The following is a 21,517-nucleotide window of genomic DNA, read 5'->3' as shown; positions in this document are numbered from 1 at the left end:
TTTTTATTATCCAAAATTCATCGTTAAGCGTTATTGACAAATCATTCTCATCCTTGGGTAGGCGAACGATAGATTGGCCAAACCTCACAACGCGTACGGACTGAGGTCCGACTGTGTCGTTGTTCGCAGCCTAGTTTTACAGGAATACCGGATACCCGAACATGTACAAAAATGTAGCATAGTGCGTGAAGGAATATCCTCGTTAGCAAAATTGGCTGTTACGTTAATCGTAGGCTTTGCCTGACCCCCCTTCTAGTTCTAGACCCTCATTGATAGTTTGGAACACAACCCGTCGTTTAGGGTATAGACTTGTCACTTACCTTCACAAACTGATAAATTAGTGTGCCAAGTGTGTTTAACTTTCATGGCTTCATTGGTATGCAAAGTGACATATGGTTCAGATCACAGCATAAAGTAATGAATTATGACTCCTTTTAAGTGTGGATTAACGCCTGTTAGTTGTAAAAATAAACTATTCGATAAGGCAATAATTTTCTGCCTGTATATTGTTTTTAGTGTAACGTTTGTGACACATCTATGCCAAATGGAGAAATGTAGTAACACTTTACAGGTTAGTAGTGTTTCTGATTCGTCACTTGTAAGCGGATTCGGCTTGTTCTCACTTGCAGTTAATCTGACATATAAGTTATACTTGATGTGGCTTTGTACAACAATCGCATGGTATTTTTAAAGTGATCTGTGCTCCTCTTTGTGATACTCTCCACACGCATTTGATCGAATTCTTTGAACGTCTAAGTACCCTTTCTAGTTTGTGATCGATGTTGCTAGTGACAAGTGTGTTTATCTTACTTCCGCAGGCACTTAGGCACTATTTTCTCTTGTCACGCAAAAGACATAAATTGACTATTTTGCGTGACGTCACCGCAACTTCAGGACCAATGACGTAAGCAAGCAAGTGCACATGCACACAGAGATTGACATATATTGTAATCTCCAAGCAGATCTAACGGAGAAATACCTTTTTGCCAGTTGGATATGACCTTTGCAACCGTTAGATCCGCTTTATTCTTTATCAAAAATTGCAACAAGACAATACATAGTGGAGCGCCAGGCAGCCAAGCTGCTTGGAGATTATATATATTGTAGAATATACACAAACACGATCAAAGAACATATACACAATGAAACAAAAGTACACAGCACTCACATCTTTATTTTTCGTCCATGCATTGAGAGGATAATTTAAATAGATCACACTCTAGTTTAAAAGCTAAAACAATCAGATTGTATTAATCGAAATTGCGTATCTATATTGTACAGTCGTTTTGTTAACATGGCTGTTGAACGTTGAACACAGAATGGCTTTTATTTGCATTGCTGTCTTTAGACTAGAAAGGGCCCAAACCTAAGCAGTCTCAATGATGGACAGATCTCCATAACTAGGAACGTGCCAATCACACATATGAGCCTAGGTGGATGCTCTTACTGTTCAAGCATTTCTTGCTAAGATGGCTGTCATACTACTGATAGCCGGTAGGGGGCACTTCTACACTGCCATAACCATATACAGTGCCACGCTCGAACCCATACGGCACCAATCCATCCTCACATTTACCCTAAATGGCCTCTCAAACTTACATGGTGGATACAATTTGTTCATAAAATTGCTTTGTTCAAAACAAAAAAATTACATATTTTCAAACAACAACTTGTTGGTGCAAACATTGTAAGACAATAATTCCTGTTGATATGTTAAATAAGTATCAGTTAATTTAGTATCAGTATTGCAACCGTTAAGCACTTGTATTTATTGCAAAAATGTGCCAACAATTCATTGGCATATATACATATTTGGCATGCAAGCACGTTTTTCTAAAATGTGTCTAAAATTCAAATGTTGCATTCACTCAGTACATCTTGACAAATCAGAGTTGGTCACAGTGCACTGATGAAAATGTGTGCCTGCAGGAATGTGTCCATGCCTCTGATTGGTATATAGAAAACACTTCCCTAACCCAAGCAGAGATAAACTATGTCAAGTTAAACATCTTCAACTGAATATCTAACATAAAGACTGCAATTTTTTTCCTAAGCCACTGCAGAAAATTATATCTTCATCATAAGATTTACATACCGGTAAATAGCCTTTTTTCTTGATTCAATAGAATATCTCGATTTGTGCCCTAAAAGGGAAAATATCATGAAATAGTTTCCATCATTTTCTTAATAAAAACTTCTTTGTATATACATATGAACTAAACCTTATTTGATAGATTGGAATGTGCAAAAATAGTGAAGTTTCAAAATAAGAAATTTCTTTATATGTACAATTCCTCAGTACACAAATGGTTGTATGCACCCGAATTAGGTGACTTTTGTCATTGAACCTCCATATAATGTGCTTGTTTACACATTGTGATCAATCTTTAAGAGAATCTCGAACAGTTTCAAAATTGTTGGCCATCCTTACTTGATAGCTAAAACAATGTTTGAAGCTAGATGTTAGGTGCAACAGTTTGTTCAATGTAATATTACCAGCTGCTGTCATGTACTTGCAAAGCTGGTGTTCCACTTAAGGGTGGTTATACCAGCTGAACAATGCATAAAGTCAGGGTAGCGAGTCTAGCGACTGTGATCTGGCAAAATCGTCAATCTCGATTGGAGTCTCTTTCGACCAAGATCAGGATCTCTACTGGTCAGTATATCAGCGATTTTACTAGCAGATATTCTGATCGAAGTCTCTGTCAACAGATCTCAATCTCTACCAGTAGAATCATCAATTTTGCCAATTCGTAATGATCTTATCCTTATATATATGTCAGGGTAGAGACTCCGATCTGGTAGAATCACCGATTTTGCTGGCAGAAATCCCAATCAGGGTCTCTGTTGACAGAAACTTTGATCAGGATCTCGACCGGTAGAATCGCCAATTCTGCCAGAACGTAATCTTACCCTGACTGATATCTATATCATATGTATGACCATCAAGCAACCTGTATGATTCCACAAGGTGGTTCCAGATGAGTGTCTCTTTACTTCTTGCCTTTCTTCCCCTTTGCAGACCCCTTTCCCTTCTTACCCTTCTTCCCTTTCTTGCCCTTCTTGGGTTTGAGTGCTGCGTAGCGCCCCAGCCCCTTCCTCACCATCATGCCTTTCCACCAGGCCTGCAGCTGGAAATGCAGGCAACACACATCAATATATCATCATCTTAGCTTGAACGTTCATCTGTATAGGTATAAATCATTCTAAAGCAAAGCCTTAAAGGAAAACTGCAATTTTAAACACAGAGATTGGACCTACCCAAATTTGGTCTGTCCAATTCCTGTCAAGGAATTAACAATCCACTGCTTCTGTGACGTCATGTTATGCAGATAGAACATGTGACTTGGTGAGCAGTGGATCATGAGTTCCAGAAAGTTTATGCCTGATAAATGGCTTCTTTTTTGCAAAATCTTTTTGCAACTTATGATCCACTGCTCGTCACCTGTCCTATCTGCATAAGGTGACGTCATCTTAGCAGTGGATTGCTCATTCCTTGACGAAGACTGGTATTGTACAGTCGAAAACTTGGGTGAGTCCAATTTTTGTGTTGGCAGTTACAGTTACAGTTGAAAATTGTTTCAGAATATTCAAAGCCAATTCAGTCCCTACAACTGGATAAAATATGGAGATTACTTTTGGATGTTTAGAGCGACATCCATCACTCTTCTTCAGCTTTACTAGAATGAACAACTCATCTAGTGCGCTTGCTCATTAGTGTAGGACATAAAAAATTCTTATTAGTAATGGGCTTTTGTACAATATTGCAGGTCTATAGTTGACTACGAATTATGATAAATTGTTTGTTTCTATACATTTTGTCACAGGACTGAAGGAAGTCTTTCTAATGTAACAAGAGTTCCGCAACCTCATATCTCCATGAACTATTCTGTTTATGCAAATGACTTACACATTTACATGATATATGCTTGGTCATAAACACATTTATCTAACTTAGACATGATGCAATATTGTCAGTCCTATCATTTTCCACTTGGATAAATTCTGGCACTTTTGCATTAATTACCAAATTTGCAAATTTGCAAAATCGACCTTGAACTTCGGCTTCACAACACCTGCCCACATACCAACTATCATCATAATCCATCAAGAGGTTCTTGAGTTATTCCTGACTACAGTAGTGCGGAAACACAAACACACATACACACACACACACACAGACACACACACACAAACACACACAGACACACACACACACACACAGACACACACACACACAGACACACACACACAGACACACACACACAGACACATCCAAAACTATATCTCCATTTTTCATGGAGATAAAGATGTAAAGACGTTCAACTCTCCCCTTCTGCAGAAACACTGAGTGAGATCTAGACCGCCTAAAATTTCAGAAAATGATCTGGATCACTCTCCTGACCTTGATCGAACACAGGATCTTCCTCTTCTCCATCAGCATGAACTCTCGGATCCCCAGGAACCCGATCTGACACACGGCGGCCGGCGGGTACGTGAACTTCTCTGCATCAATGCGGAGTTCCTTCAGCGTTGTCAGGAAGTCGAAGTCGGACGGGAGGGCGGTCAGGAGGTTGTTGTGCAGGTACAGGTACTTCAGAGCTAAAGGGATACAGAATTAAGATGATCTCATAACTGTATGGGCCTTCTCTGATACCTTTGAAATTTTGAGGCACAACCTAGAAATCAATTTGAAGGTAGCTTGTATGAATGTTGCAGCAATGGCCTAGTGGTTAGGCTTGAAGACAAAGACATATCAAGGGGTCAATGGTTTCAATTCTTGGCTGCACTGGTCCAGATGTTGGGTCGTTACTAACTGATAGGCACTATACATGACTTTCCTCACTCCACAATGCATACCTGACTTGGAAGGAGGTGGAAGGAGAGGGTTGGGCTCCGCCTTCCAGTGGATTGACAACCCAGCCCTTATGGCCAAAACAAAGCCTCTTCAACACTCCCTTTACCTTTTACTTGACTTTTAATGTGCAGTTTTGACTGACTGAGCATACAAACCTTTCAGTTCACAAATGGAGTCAGGCAGCTTCTGCAGGTAGTTGTCGTGGCACGACAGTCGTGACAGCGCGGGAAGCTGACTGATGGAGTCGGGGAGCGTGGTGAGCGCGTTGTACTCCAGACACAGGTCCTGTAGCGACGTCAGTCTACTGATGGCGCTGGGCAGGGCAGTCAACTGGTGCCCATGGTCCTGTAGGCGTAACGTGGTTTACAATTCTTCTTGAAATAACTTATAAAGTTGTTTGAGTTGTACTATCATCTATACAGCTATATAGAATACTGTATGATACAACTATGATTGTAGAGTACTATACAAGCATGTTAACAATATTTCAACCCACTCTGTCACAATCACCGTCATTGTGAGAAAAAACTACTGAAAAATTGCAATATTGACACATTAATATTATATACATTTGGTGACATATAACTATGTTACAGGTATGATCATAGTATATGAATTCTAAGTATAAGATGTATAATGATATTTCTTACCAAGTGATATTTGATGAAGACTAGATGATTTAGATTTAGTGGTGTTTTTTCTGCAACAAAACCTGTGCTAATGCTACCACCACTGTGACCGTTCCTATCTCATCTATGCCCCAAGTCTTACCAACAATCCTCGATATGCAGTTGACTTCCAAATGCAGACAATACAAGAAGGAAAGCTGTCAAATCAAGCAATTAACATCAAAAACGAGTCATATTCTTTTAATGTCCAAGCTAGCTAGTAAGTTGTAGGGGTATAATGATTTGTTTTGGCTGAACTTTCTGTATTTTTTAAATCCAACTTTTGTATGAGGATTTTGTTACATGTTAATCTGCAATTTTTACATGTTAATTGATTTTCTGAATTAGTACAGAACAATTTCACATCATAACAGACACTTCAGCAAACTACAGTTCACTCTCATAGTAATGCCTTACCTGTCCAAGGAAGAGCTTCTCCAGGCTGGGCAGGTTACAGATGGCTTCTGGGAACGTCTCAAAGACGTTACCGCTCAACCCAAGCTCCTTCAGCTTTCTCAAGTTTGCAACCTTGAACAAGAAATAGTCGCGCCTTTTAGTACCAGAGTTATCGACCTAGAATTGATGTGTTCAAAAATGTGTTTTTCCCTAGAGCTGTTGTAGAGTGGAACTTGTTGCCACCAAGATAGCTTTAAAAAACACTTGTAGCTAGATGTGCATTTAGGTTAGGTGTGACAAGTCGTTCGGTGTAATTTATGACCAACTGTGATTGCCTGTGAAGCTGATGTGTTACGCTGAAGGACAGTTATACCGGCTATACCATCATACTGGCTACCAGATACGGATACAGACTGAAGCTGTATTTCACTGAAGGGCTGTTATATACCGGCTATACAGATACAGAAGCTGTTGTATTACAATGAAGGGCGGTTACCGGCTATACTGATACAAATACAGATGCTGGTGTGTTACGCTGAAGAGCTGTTATATACCAGCTATACAGATACAGAAGCTGGACACTGTGTTTCTCTAAAGGGCAGTTATAACAGCTATACAGATACAGAAGCTGGTGTGTTACACCAAAAGGTAGTTACCGGCTATACAAATACAGAAGGGCGTTATATTATACCCGCTATACTGATACAGATACAGAAGCTGGTGTGTTACACCGAACTGCGGATATACTGGCTATACAGATACTGAAGCTGGTGTGTTACACTGAAGGGCAGTTAAACCGGCTATACATGTACAGATACACATACAAACCTCCTTGGGGATGTGGTACAAGTTGTTGTCGTCCATTGCCAGGATCGCCAGATTACCCAGCATGCACAGGGAAACCGGCATTTGCTCGAACCGGTTCTGCGCCAGGTCGACATACCGCAACCTTTGGAGACGACCAAACGCTTTTGGCAGCGACTTTAAGAAGTTGCTCTTGGCGTACAACACCTCGAGGTTTACCAACGCGCCAACTTCCTTCGGTAGTTTCTCGATCTTGTTGTTGCTGAAGTTTACCTGGAAGATAAGATTTATGCTAGTGAGACTTAGTTGCATTCATTTGCCCAAGGGCGAATTGCAACATGAAACAAAGCATAGAAAATGTATACAGATAGTGCAAGCTAACAATGCTTCAACAGTGTGGGATCCATGTACAAAATTAAGACACAGATAAAGTGGAAAGAGTACAGATTCAAGCTGCCAGATTCTGGACGAACAACTACAACAGGGATGCTTTAGTGTCACCAGAATGAAAACAGATCTACTCAAAGACAGAAGAAAAATGTGCATCATGTACAAAATGACTAACAAACTGGTGGACGTACCAACTACTACGTACTGTGGGAGCATCCTCACTAGATAGCTTTAAAATCAAAGAACACTTAGAGCTAGTTGTGCAAAAGAAAGGTGTGACAGGTCGTTCAGTGTAATATAACCAGCTGCTGCCGTGCCATGTGCTTGTGAAGCTGGTGTGTTACACCAAAGGGCGGTTATACAGGCTATTATATACAGATACAGACCTCCCGTAGCTTGGCGAGGCGGCAGATGTCCGAAGGAATCTCCTTCACGTGGTTCCCGTGGAGTTCGAGGACGGCGATGTTTCCCAGCGCGCAGAGCTGCACCGGGAGGTGGTGGAAGAAGTTGTTCTGTAGGTACACCTGTAACAGGAGGCAGAAAAAGGTTAAGCAGTCGAACCTCAAACTGAGGATGAAGCATGATGCTTTTTTGTTAGCTTGTAGTGGCTTTGCTACGGCTCTTGAATTTGGCCAAGCACATCGGGGTCACCACAGTGACTACTGTTTGAGATAAGTCTGGGGTTTTTTTACGTGCAAAGGTTTGACGCTTTAGGTTTATGCCTGAAGCTCCCTTATAGTTATACATGGGACTTTACATCACTACCTGTAAGAGGGGCAGTGTAGCATCCTGGTGGGAGCTGCACAGTCTTTTGGAAGGGACATAAAATGGGGTCCCATGTTTTAGCATGTGCCTCGAGCATGTTACAACAGCCTCATTACTCAGATGGGTACCTAGCTATTGGCTGTGATAATTCAACACGGTGACTTATTTACACACCTCTTGGAGGTTGACCAGCTGGACGATCTCGTTTGGAAGGTCGTGTAACTTGTTGCCTTCAAGGTCGAGTGTGGTGAGTGCCGCGAGGGAGCACACGTGGATGGGGAGGGTGGAGAAGTTGTTGTTGCGGAGGTGAAGCTCCTTTAGTTTGTTCAGACGGACGGTGTAAATTGGGAGGTCGACGAGCTGGTTTCCGTTCAGACCTGGATGTGAACAACAAGTAACATGATTATTTACATGACTTTGTACATGTATGTCATTCATCTCTGTGGGTCTTGAAATGCTTGAATCATTTTTAAATTTGCAGTTTTCATGGTCACTCTTCTCTACGCAACACACCTGTGAGCAGATGCAGGCATTGCCATTGTGTTGCTACAATTACTGTTTTCATAGCGAACTGAAAAAGGGTGCTGCAAACTTAAAAATAAATTTATAGTAATTCCTCAGTGGACTGCAACGTACATACATATGGTTGTCTGAGTTGACTGTGAATGCAATCTATGGAATAAGATTGTATGTGTGATATACTACAATGTAATATGAAATCATTTTGAAATGTCATATCTATGATATTACATTTTAGACCTAAAAGTGTCAGGACCAACTGGATTGGACCAACTATTTACTATTGCAGCTAGATGTGCAAAGGTTAGGTGTGACAGATTATTCAGTATTATGCAATATACTAGTATATCCAGCTGTTGCCATGACATGTGCCTGCAAGGCTGGTAAGAAATACATTAAAAGGGAAGTTATACAGATTATTATACACCCTGATTGTCTGACTTCCGAAAGAATGATTTGGTAAGAACAAGGACATAATATAGAATGTATAATGTCTTAGGTGAGACAACATTACCTAGGACCTCCAGGTTGAGCAGCCACTTGAGGATGTCGTCAGGCACCTGTCCCAGGTGCAGGTTGTGCAGCCGCAGAACCTTCAGCTGCCGCAGCTGTAACAGGTGCTGGGACAGGGATGCAAGCAATGTCAGGACATCAGTACTGGAGCTATAGAATATTCGAAGTACATTGTTTGATAGAACAATCAAACAGAAAAGATATTAAAAAGAAGTACTGTACAAACAAACTGGACTAAGTGGAAAAGATTGAAGGAAGACTGATTGCGGCTGCAGGATGTTTCTACTACTGCAGCAGCAGAAAACAGTGGACTACTACTTCTACTGTACAAACAAATTCAAATGCGTCTGAATACAAGAAATATGAAAGGACTGATCAATCTTTTGCTAGAATTTGTTATGTGTTCTTCTGTGTCATCATAGTGAATGCTATAGTTGACTTGGATAATGCCCGATGCTGTGCTTCAAGTTGAATAATTCATACAGATACACAATGGCCTATTATTACTCACAACTTATAAATTGTATATGGTATAGAAAATCACTTGATACCAGTGTTTACAGAACAAAATGGGAGGAGGTCAGAAAAGGCACGGAATATTGAACCAAAAAAACAACAGCACTACTTGTAAGTTGTAGTGCAGGAGTAGAACAAAGGCTACAATGACTACAACAAATATACAATATTTTGGTACAACCTAGCTTAGCCTAAGCCCACACCCTTGCCTTGGCCATACTGTATCCCCTGAGTCTACCCCTATCCCTTTCCCCCTAAATTTTCTTTCCCTACCATGCATCTCACCTCAAGAGGAATCTTGAACTCAGGGTTATCGCTGACATCCAAACTCTCAAGGTGACCCAGCTGTCCGACCTCCGGGGGAAGTGTTTCCAGGTCGTTACCATGGAGATACAGGATGCTCAGGTTTTTGAAGAGCTGGAGAGAAGGGGAAAAACTTGTTGCTACAAAGCACAGTAGATCTAGAGGCATCCTTACTAGATAGCTTTAAACAACCCTTGAGCTAGATGTGCAAATGTTAGGTTTGACAGGTTGTTCTCAGAGTGTTACAGTATTATAACCAGCTGCTGCCGCGCCACATGCCTAGCGAAGCTGGAGTTTTACGCACTTACACAGAAGGGCGGTTATACTGGCTGTACATATATTTCAGGTTGTAGCCACATAGTCCCATTCAGAACTTTATTCAAGCCTGCACCCAGACTAGTTTTGCTTGTGTGGCTCTCTTGAAGGTTTGGGGCTGAATAAGAACAAGTGCATGTGCTCTGTCTTTTATAGACGAGGTGCAAAGTGCCCTAGAAAGGGACAATATAATTATTGTAAAAAAACAAACCTTGATGTTATCGGGTAGTTTTTAGGTGTTTTTTCTCCAGGTGCAGTTCTTCCAGATCTGTGAAGCTGGTGTCTTATACCGAAGTGCGGTAATACTGGCTATACAGATACAGTATTTCAAACACTAATATATTACAGAAATAGAGATGAATGTAAAAATCAACTTACCTTGATGTTATCGGGAAGTTCCTTGAGGTGGTTTTTCTCCAGGTGCAGTTCCTCCAGATCCGTCAGCTCCCACAGTCTATCCGGGAGCCCCTCCAGCCCGTGCTGCCCCAGGTCCAGGAACAGCAGCCGGTCACGCAACTCCGCCGGACGGTCGCGCAGCTCCCCGAACACCCACTGGACCAGCTTCTCGTGCAACATGGCGGGCGTCGGGGCTTCTAGGAGCGCTGCGATCTCCGGCGCAGGGGCCTGGATTGCTATATCCTTCTTAATGATCCTGGAAATATCAAATTTATTTTAATCAACCCCTTGACGAGCTCATCTAGAATATTTTCACCAAGAGTAAAAAAATCTAGTGAGATTATCAACACGGCGTCGGGGGTTCTAGTAGCGCTGTGATTTCCGGCACTGGGGCCTGGATCGCTATGTCTTTCTTAATGATCCTGGAAACAATGCATTTATTGTTAGATGCATAGATTATAAAGTAATCAATTTTCATAGCCTTCATTGACTGATAACACTGGCACCAGTACGTAGATCGCCATTTCTTTCTTAATGATCTTGGAAACATTATATTTCATCAACCTCTATATCATATATGTATACCTGTCATGTATAAATATATCAAATAGTTGTGAAGATTTTGTACTATTAATTGCATAGCTTATTATATTCACACACGTTTAGTTACAGAGGATATGACCAAAATGCCTGTATGCTGTATATATACATGCATTGATTACATATATTATTGATAGATAAAACTGTCATATATAGTATAAAAACTGGGCCATTGACCTTTGAAAATACATCAACCTTTTTTAGAATCATTGAAAAAAATGTCAAGCATGAATTCATTTTCTTTCAAGCATATTTGGTCCGTAAATTACTTCATGTAACCACAGTTCATACATGATTAATGCATTTTACCTTCACTGTAAATTTATTTGAGTTTCTATTGAACACAGTAGTTAGTTGATGCTTCTGTTTATACCGTGGGAAAATGTCCATAGTGTCCATAGAACCAACAAAGTCGTGGAGAGAAACCTAGATATTTACGCCCCCCTCCCACACTCTAACCACACACGAACAGTCAACAAAACAGACCAACATTCCGTCACACTTACTTGGGTTCCGGTTTCTCCTCTTCTTTCCCCTTCTTCCCTTTCTTTCCCTTGTCCCCTTTCGGAGACTTTCGTCCCCCTTTTGGACTTTTTGGCGGCATTTTGGAGACGATTTTCTTTACGTATCAAAACTTGGCACTAAGTAACGGGTCACTGGACGGCATCGGATGATTTTTTTGGGGAAAACGCGCGTTACCTTCGCATTTTTCTCCAAAACTCAGGAATATTTTGCAGTTGTTATGCCATAGCTGCAAAACCAAACTTACAATCTACCTTTCGTGACCATTAAAATTGTCAGAAAGAAAAGACAGAGCTGACAAGAAGAATATTTGCACAGTCGCTAAGGTACAACCTAGGCGACGGCGGCCATGTTGACCCGACTGCCCGATTGCTCATTAGCATATTAATTAGGCTGTTGCCATGGTGAAGGGACGCGATGACGTACCCATTGGGTCATACCACTCGGTTAATGAAGGGGCACCAGAAATCATTTCTCTTTTTTCTCTTCTCTTTTTCTTTATAGACTCGGAACGTAATAATTGAGACCAAAGATATGAAAAGAAGACGAAATCATTATTGAATGTAACGAAGTATTATCTTTTAATGGTAGCTGATAGTGCAATGCAGCTTCGCTACCGCTTTCCTTTCATAGCAAAGCACACCGGGTCACCCCTACTTTTCTCGATAAGTATGTTGGGCTCTTTCATCTCATTTACAGCATTACACAAATGGTTTCTTATTCAAGTATTAAGACATATCGACTGTAATACACACAAAAAGACACCATTAAAAAAAACAGTAATTACTTCGCAAATTTTGCACGCAAGTTTAATGAGAAAGAGAATTACAAATAGTGGAAAATAACACTAGTGCAACGTTATCAATAGAATATAAAGTTCAAGTGAAAATAACGCTTAATTATAATTTATATGCACTGCGTGACACTTTCAAATGCCAATTTGCCCAAAATAAAGCCTTGTGAAAAAACACACTTTAAACTGCATGATAATTCAAGACCCTACATCGTCGGCTGGCGTCACATACAAATGTAGGGTGTATAACTGACGTCATCTTCTTCTGCAATACTGAATAGCTGCCGCCGCCATGTTTGAGGGTTAAACCTGAGATGACCACTGTTGAGGCTTTACCAGTGTATGAAAGAATTTGTAAATACAGGCTTCTAGGTATATAGAGGTAGGTACACCTGTTACCAACAAGTACAGCAGTTGCATCCTCATCATGCTAGGGTCACATTTCAAATCCGGGGTCCAGTCGGGCAGTCTTTGGGAACGAAAAGTATGATATAAAAGACAACAAAAACACAAAACGTACCCAAAATTATTTGAGAGCATAGCTTGTGCAAATTTATGGACATACACTTTGACTTTTCGTTTCCGCAAACAGCCCGGCCGGGCCCCGGTTAGGAAATGTGACCCTAGCATAAGATCGCTTTATACAACGCTAGCAGCTAGATGTACAAATGTTCGGTGTGACAGGTCTTTCTGTGTTTGCAAAGCTGGTGTGTTACGTCAAAGGACTGTTATACCGGCTATACAGATACAGGTAAGTACGTATATTGAATTGACCGACATCAACTGTTAATAATTCGAAACCGTCTCTATCATATATATTAGATCGACAAATCACTCATTAGTAACGTGGCTAAGAACACTCTTTTCGTCAATTTGTAACCCATGAAGAAAGTTAACATGGACTGCTGTGTCACAATCTACCTAAACACGCTGTATCCACCTTAACGTGCGTATAATGAACTACCAAAATCAAACCTTCACACTTTAAACCTACATTGATTCGGCAACTAACAGTAGCAGATGGATTCTATGTCTTGCAGAGTACTGCTGATGACCAAACTCAATGGCGTCGCATGAATCCACTGATGATAGTTGTTCAGACTCTACAAATACCCAACTCTGCTCTGAAATGAGAGAAATATCAAGAGTGACAACCCAAAATATATTTGTTTTCAGATGTGTACTAATCTTTAAATCTAAGTTAACTAAATCACAGTATGACTCTCTTCATCGTAACTCCCTTTAACCCCCTTGCTTCCACACATTTAACTTCTACTCACAGGAGAAAACCGAATAGACCCCTTTCCAAATACCGCGGCCATTTTTTTGCGACACCTCTGGGGCGGAGCTGTTAGTATAGTACTGTGATTGAGTTGCCAGATATTCTAAAAGTTGTACGCACGCATTCCTAGGGACTTACTTTTGGCAACACTTTGCGAGAACGGTCTTTACACATAGCACGGAAGATCTCTACGTACTTTGGGCATATGAAGGAACTAGTTTATGCACACTATTGCTGTTACGCCAAAAATGATTCAAGCAACTGGGTTAAATTTTGAAACAGACGTCCCAGACAGCATCCGCTATCTTTCGTCAACCACTGTCGTCAGTCACTAACGAAATATAGTGGATGCTGTCTGAAACGTCTGACTGTTTCAAACTTTTATTCAATTGGTTGAGTAATCATTTTTGGCGTATCTTATTACCTGGATGTCTAACCTTCACCAACACACTATTACTCTACTGTTGTTCATCGATATTTCAGATAGGATTTCTGTATGTTGCAATAACACTTTGTGAGAACGGTCTTTGCCCATGGCAGGTAAGACCTCAACTGCATATGAAGAAGACACTACATTGTAGTTTGCGCACACTACTACTGTACATGTTGTTCATCGATCGATGTTTCAAATAAGCTGTATGTCACAATAACATAAAAATGATAACTTTATTGCACAACAATTGTACAAGGTACAAAGTATGGCATTCACTGGAACATAGATAACATTCTATTAGGCTAATTAGTCTACATGTATCTTATAAAATATGGTGTAGTAGTATGGCATGACAGCGGGATTTTACAATCATTGGAGGAGTTTCTAACGTCTAGACATTCTTTGATATACTTCCCAATGTATACCATGCGTGGGTTGTCACATTTCATAATGTACTAAAATTTACTATTCAAGTCCATTGAGATAATAACATATTTCGCCCACCTCTGTCGTGGCCCACTAACAGCTTGGTATGCCGCACACCTCCCAGCGAGTCCGCGGGTCCGAGGTGTAGCACCAGGGCTCGGCCTCATTGTCGGGGTTCCTGCAGAAGTTCTCCCTCAGGTCGTCATGGGGGTAGTTATGGGCTGTCCTGCAGAGCAAAATATCAAACGTGTTGCTTTTTTTTAGACTGGGTGCCATCCGAGTATGTACCCCGATATTTTAATATTTTCAAGACATATTACTTACCCCCCACCCGAAGACAGAACCTATAGCGTAGGCTGTTCTGCAGAGCAAGATATTAAAACTATCATCTTTATATCCGTGTGCAACGTAACGATGGTGGCAGCGGTGGGATTGTAGTGGCAAGATGGCCTTTCGTTGTTAGGGTTGTTGACTTAGAACAAGGAGGTTAAATAGTCTATATAACCTCCTTTGCTTAGAATGTGACGGCGGACCCCAGTGTTGTGCTCATGGAAATGCCTTTGCCACGGGCACAACGTCAACGGGACAAAACAGGGGACCCCGGATTCGAGCTCATGACCACTGATTTTTTGGGGGCCAAACACCCTGCCACTGCGCCACCGCGACGCCACAGCATGTGATTACAAAGTTACCTACCTTGAGTGTACGTGGGGAGAATTTTCGTCCCATTGTTGGCAGTTTTTTCCGCTTCGGGTGACGTTTGCGTTGCCGCGGTAGTAGTGACCATAACCGGTGAAGCAGGTCCCTTTGCAACAAACAGACATCGCAAAATGTTATGGAGAATGTTCGTCGACTCAAATTTTGACTCAACGGATTTTTTTCTCCCCATTCGCTTAGTCCTCTTCAGGCATCTGACCCAATCGCACTGGACACGTGACTTTTCATACGTGTGATGTCAACATGGGTCAAAGGTTAGGTGTGCCTGTCAGTCAGTCTGTCTGTCTGTCGATCTGTCTGTGTGTGTGTTTTGTGTTTCCGGACATATAAAGTCAGCACAACTTGAGAACCTCTGTATGTATTGTAAGGATATTTAGTATATATTTTTCATGCTAATTGTGGATCCAAATACTGTCAAGTCAAGCGTTGGTAAGACGATCGTCAATGTCGATTTTTTTTGTATTGCGTTCTTTTCCTTTGGATTTTTTCGTGGAGTATTAGTTGAGAGGAGTGAGTTGATGGAATCATGTCAGACTTACGTTCAGCAGTGAAGCACGTGTCTCCTCCCTCAACCTCGTGGGGAGAGGGAACAGTTTCATCGCCGCCATTTTGATTTCCAGTGACTTCCTCACCGCCATTTTCCTTATCGACGTCGACAGCTATATTTAATTGTGAAACGAGTTTGAAGAGCCCCTTCATGTCAGTCAGCATCTGCTTCTGCAACTGTCCGATTTGGTCTGCAATGGACAAATTTGTGTTTATGAACGTTTCTACACTTTCAATTCGTGTCTAATATTGAGAAATTCATGTTTGTTATGCGTTTTGACCATACAATATTAAACAAGTCCATCTCAACTTATATTTCTAACATCACAAAGAGACGAGAAGAAGCCGAACCTATGAAATAGAGTAGTTTTAGAACCATTATTTTAGATCAGCATTAGAAATCCTGTCAGTGTCATTATATGAACGTTACCATATATTTTGTATCTATAGCCTGTACTTAGCCCGTGATAGGCATGGGTGTACAATAAAGGTTATTATTATCAAGAAGAAATATAGCTTGTGTAATGTAACAGTGGGGTTCAAGTGCCACTAACTGATCGGTCTAACTGGTCCGGATCTTTTACCAGTTAGTGCGTGCGGTTAGTGCGCTGGGGGGCCCGGGTTCGATCCCCGGGAGCCAGGAGACTGTGCTTCTTGCTTGCATCTTGTGTTTCAGTTTCACAATCTCTTGCTGTCAGGGGTTGATTGGACCTCTAACTCGAGATCCAAATATTTCAAGATCTTCGATTTCTTATTACAGGTTTGCGTAGCAAAACCTTTGTTGGATCCGTTGGCATGTGTGGTGGTCGCCATCTTGAATTGTGACGTCACAGGGTCCTATACCCTTTTATTGGGAGGGTTGTTTTGGGGGGTCGCTAGCGTTCTCTCTACTTTTAACAAATCGGCACACAACTATCACACATTCAACTCAAATAAAGAGAAAAATTCAATACCAATTCATATTTATAAAAAGACCCAGTAATCGCTAAACTAACATAGCAAACCTGAAGTACATGTAGCACAAATACTTAACTCTAATTTTATTGTAACAAAAAAAAAAAGCAAACTTACTCAAACCCATAGAAATGACGTCGTTTGTGTCGTCTGCAGGGCATTTCTTCTTCAAGATGTCTTTCATCTCGGACATCTCTTTCTTCGTCACTTCCGCTTCCGCTGCGATCTTGATGACGTCAGTCAGTGACACCGTTCCCGCCTTACAGACAGTCTCCACCAATCGGGCTTCAGGCTTCACATAACCATGAAATTTGCATACATTTTTTTATTCGTTTCACTGGACGAAATCAGATATTTCATAGAGGCTGAATGAAATTCGTAAATGAAGCTTAAACATTTGGATTAAGTAAGCTTTAAGTTACATTTATGTGGTCGCAAATGCTACAACTAAACCTCAATCTTAACAACATCTTTAAGAGCGACGCAACGCACGCTTAAACGTGTTGTTATATTCGCTTGTTTTTTTAAGCTCACTTAAATATTACATCTAAAAAGCATTCATTTGCGCCATTTTACCCACAGAGTTTTAATCTTACAGACGAACCAAACTATGGGCAAAAATAAATGAGCAAATACAGACAAGATGGTGACCCACTCAAGTTGTGTCAACTTATATATCATCGCCGCCATCAAACAAGAACAGAATCAAACACTATGCTGATACGTAAACGGACAGATACATAAAAGCATCAATTGAGGGTGTCCAAGCTAGGTTTCTGAGAGTACAAATCCTAACTCCGGATCCCCCTTCATAGCTTTTCTGGTACATAGTAGGACACTGTCACGGATAAAGCAATTGCACACATTCCCGAATTGAAAATAGAAATTTCCGTGCCGCGAATTGCGAAGCTGTGTGTTGCACTGAAAGGCGGTTATACCGACTATACAGAATGAGATGCAGGTACAGAAGATGGTGTGTTACACTGAAGGGTGGTTATGCTGGCTATACAGACACAGACACAGATACAGAAGTTGGTGTTTTACGCCGAAGAGCGGTTCTTGGACGTAACGGGTACTTACTATGGTATTGGATTGCGGGGCGGCGGCCACGATGGTTGCTGCCGACGCCAGTAGCAGAAAGATTCCCCACATCTCTCTTCCGATCTAGGTGCAGGAATTTAACATATGTAACATCTATTAACATAATTCCGAGGTGGCTTGTTAAAACGAACAAGAAATAAAAATGACAAACAAGCAAGCCGATGAAAACAAGTTACTAGAAGATTAGCTGACGCATTTTGTAAAAGAGAGATGGCAACGGATGCATAATATAGTTTTACCCCAGATTTATGATATCTATACTCCAAAGTGTATTTTCCTAGTCTCAAACAGAGCAGTAGTTTCGTCTTCACCTTTTTCTGACCAACAGGTTTTCGGGTATATACATCAAAGAATATTGACCCGTACAAACAACGAACGTACAATGTCTAATGTTTAGGGCAAAACGACGAACTAACAATGTCTAATGTTAAGGACAAAGAAATTCATAAATACAGTTAAAAGTGTCCTTGTATCGAGGGAACTTTACCTGGGATTCCTTTACCAGATGCGATGACTGTTTTTCGTCCAACCAACTTCGGTCCCGAACTTTGTGTAACGAATCCACCACAGAGGTTTTACTTTATATAACAAACGATCTCTTGCGCACTGGTTTCCCAGGTTGTTGATTGCGAAAGGGGCAAATTGAATTTCCTGGCTATTCAATTCTCTTTAATTACTCATTAGCAGAACCCCCCAGAAGGAGTAATTCAATCAGTAGGTCCCAAATACTGTTACTCGGATTTAAAAGAATGTTTCGTTTTTCTGATTTAGAGGTGACACAAACAAACACTTGGTCGCACACGAAGGGTGTTACAGGCGTAACCACAGTCTACAACTAGCGACCACGCGATTAGACGTCAATGTTTTGAGGTCGACATTTTTTAAATAAATACGTCTTGTATTATATAGTCACTTTCCCAATCACCAATGCAGTAAGTTTGCCATCTAAACTAGCGTATTTACTCTGTTCAAGGATTCGAAAGTCGTGGCAAGAGGTTAAAATGTTGCTTTATAAATGGTCCTGCATTCGTCAGCTGCTTAGCATTTAGCATTTGGGAAATAGTATGTTCGCTGAACACACCAGTCCCAGAGTTTTTGTGGCACCCGATGCACCATCTAGTGCGGGAGCTCCTTGACTTAAACTTTGAATAAACTTTAAGCTAACATCTCAGATCACATGATATCCCAAAGCATGTTAACTTTAATTCATATTGCACGAATGAGGAACATCATTCTATAGTGGCATGCGTAATTTCATGTTTGCGAATTATAGATAGCAAAAGTGGATCATTCGTCATAATGTAATATGTACTACATAATGCACATTATGTTTTATACCCTTATCATGTGTCCACGCATCATCAGATATACGTTCTTTACATCTATGCAACTATAGAAACAAAGACTGGCCCACCTATACACCATAGTGTGGGAATTTGGAACGACTTTAAATGTGTAAATATATATCATCAGCTATAGGTTCTTGCCGTTAATGCAAGAAGTTTATGTAAGAAGTTTATTGCAAGTTCATTTCCGTGGGCTAATTGCAAATACATGGTAAAAACATAGAGAAAAACATACATGCGTCTGACTTTGTTGTAACAATAGGCTACTGGTACTAAGTACAATTGTTGGCTATATCTAAACTAGCTGGGTTTGACTTCTTTTTCGGAATATACTCTGCATTGTATAAGATCATTGATAGGGCAATTGCGGAGTGAAATATGTACTTCTTGTTTGGTCCCGGTTGATACAGGCCGATAGATGATGATGATGAATATTCTCTGCGACTAGAAAAAAGACAGGCCCCGCCCTAGGCCCTATATACACAACATGGTTTGGGAAGGCCTTTAATTCTATCTGATCATGTGTCCACACGTATCATCAGCTATCTGTTCTTGCTTTTGATATTCTCTGCAACTAGGAAAACATGGGTCCCGCCCTGTACACAATATGGTGGAGGAAGGCCTTTAATTCTATAGTGATCATATGTCCATAGATATCACCAGCTATCTGTTCTTGCACTTCCCCGCAACTATGTTGATGATCCCTTCGTTATAAATGCGGAATAACCGGCGGAATTCCGTGTCCATGTTGTGCCATTTCTGTGGGGCCCACCCTATACACAATATGGTCGGTGGGGAGGATTCTATCTGACTACATGTCCAAGAATATCACCAGCTAGCTATCTGTTCTTGCACTTCCCTGCGACTATGTTGATGATGCCGCCGTTATACCGATGGAATAACCGGCGGACTTTCATTCTATCTGTTCATCCGTCCATAGATATCACCAGCTATCTGTTCTTGCACTTCCCTGCGACTATGTTGATGATGCCGCCGTTATACCGGTGGAATAACCGGCGAAATTCCGAGTCCATGTTGTGCCACTTCTGTGCAAATCACTGTGCATGAAATGTTCATTATTTATTATAGAATCATAGCATACATCAATCATAATTTGGTATGTACTGCATCATATCATGTACTTTTATGCCTTTTATCTGGGCATGTGTCCACACATATCACCAGCTATCTGTTCTGGCACGTCCCTGCAACTATGTTGATAATGCCTTCGTCATACAGACGGAACAACCGGCGGAATTCCGAGTCCATGTTGTGCAAATCACTGTGCATGAAATGTTCATTATCAATTATAGAATTATAGCATATTAATCATAACTTGGTATGTACTGCATAATATCATGCACTTTTATGCCTTTTATCTGAGCATGTGTCCACACATATCACCAGCTATCTGTTCTTGCACGTCCCTGCAACTATGTTGATAATCCCTTCGTCATAGAGGTGGAACAACCGGCGGAATTCGGAGTCCATGTTGTGCCACTTCTGTGAGAAGCCGTGTCTCCCCTTCTCGTAGTAGTGGAACGGGATTTTGCGCCCCTCCAGATCCACCAGATACGGCCAGAACCCCAGCAGGTGCACCTCGTCGCAGAACACCAGGGCCGCGCTAGCCAACTTAAAACCTGGAACACACGTTTTGTGAGAGTTTGAGAAAGCCACACACAGGCGAAACATGTCGGTGTGGGCTCGAATAAAGTTCTTAACGGGAACTATACCAGCGTCTTTTCTGAATATGTGGCGTGAGTGTGTACGGTTGGCTTGAGGTTGTCCTTACTATCTACCTACACGTGGTGTGAGAGTATAACTGTAAATGCAGAAACGTTCGCGGTGGTTTTATGTTCGCGTATTTCGCGGCGACCGTTTTACCGAGAATTTAAAACCACCGCGAACATTTTAGTCGAATACTGTCGCAGTTTGTGACTATAGCACCGACACAAACTTATAATAACCGCGAACACCCCCTTTTCGCCTTAGCGCGAAATAAAAACCGTGCACGCGAACTTAAATGCATTTACAGTATCATTAAGTAGGCCGAATACTCTTCGCAGCCAGGGGCTGAATTGCGAGGAGCTGATACAATTGGCGGGGCTAGAATGTAGGGGTCTTGAGCGGCTGCAATTCGGTGCTAACTCAGGTGACCTCAATACGTTAATTGTCCCATGTGTGGCCATAGGACTGTGGGTTTTTGAACCACTCACAACGGAAATGAACCTTAATCTTTTCGATAACTCTTTAACGTGCTCGAGGTGTGGCTCTACTATCCGAGGAGGATTCGCCCGCTCTCGCGCCTGCAAATGAAACCCTCTGGTGGCGAAACGTCCCTGGCAAATATTCAC

At 41.3% G+C, this 21,517-nt stretch overlaps 1 protein-coding gene and 1 long non-coding RNA gene across 2 annotated transcripts; both read right to left on the bottom strand.

The window, feature by feature from the left end:
* Nucleotides 1-1,154: 1,154 nt before the first annotated feature.
* LOC136421702 (leucine-rich repeat and IQ domain-containing protein 4-like) lies at nucleotides 1,155-11,934 on the bottom strand. The gene is made up of 11 exons (XM_066409186.1): nucleotides 11,550-11,934; nucleotides 10,426-10,699; nucleotides 9,715-9,846; nucleotides 8,915-9,020; nucleotides 8,056-8,258; nucleotides 7,503-7,640; nucleotides 6,751-6,999; nucleotides 5,944-6,054; nucleotides 5,014-5,203; nucleotides 4,406-4,602; nucleotides 1,155-3,131 (listed from the first exon to the last, which is right to left on the bottom strand). Exons 1-11 carry the CDS (start codon nucleotides 11,645-11,647, stop codon nucleotides 2,994-2,996), a joined length of 1,836 nt encoding a protein of 611 aa, XP_066265283.1. The 5' UTR covers nucleotides 11,648-11,934; the 3' UTR covers nucleotides 1,155-2,993.
* A 3,899-nt stretch (nucleotides 11,935-15,833) lies between these two features.
* LOC136421621 (uncharacterized) lies at nucleotides 15,834-17,868 on the bottom strand. Its single transcript, XR_010753475.1, has 3 exons — nucleotides 17,797-17,868; nucleotides 16,834-17,008; nucleotides 15,834-15,953 (listed from the first exon to the last, which is right to left on the bottom strand). It is a non-coding gene; the product is annotated as an uncharacterized lncRNA (long non-coding RNA).
* Nucleotides 17,869-21,517: the final 3,649 nt, after the last annotated feature.

Source organism: Branchiostoma lanceolatum, chromosome 16 (genome assembly GCF_035083965.1).
Source record: "Branchiostoma lanceolatum isolate klBraLanc5 chromosome 16, klBraLanc5.hap2, whole genome shotgun sequence".
Lineage (NCBI taxonomy): Eukaryota > Metazoa > Chordata > Leptocardii > Amphioxiformes > Branchiostomatidae > Branchiostoma > Branchiostoma lanceolatum.
Note: the sequence above shows the minus strand (reverse complement) of the source record. Positions and strands in the feature narration are given on the sequence as shown.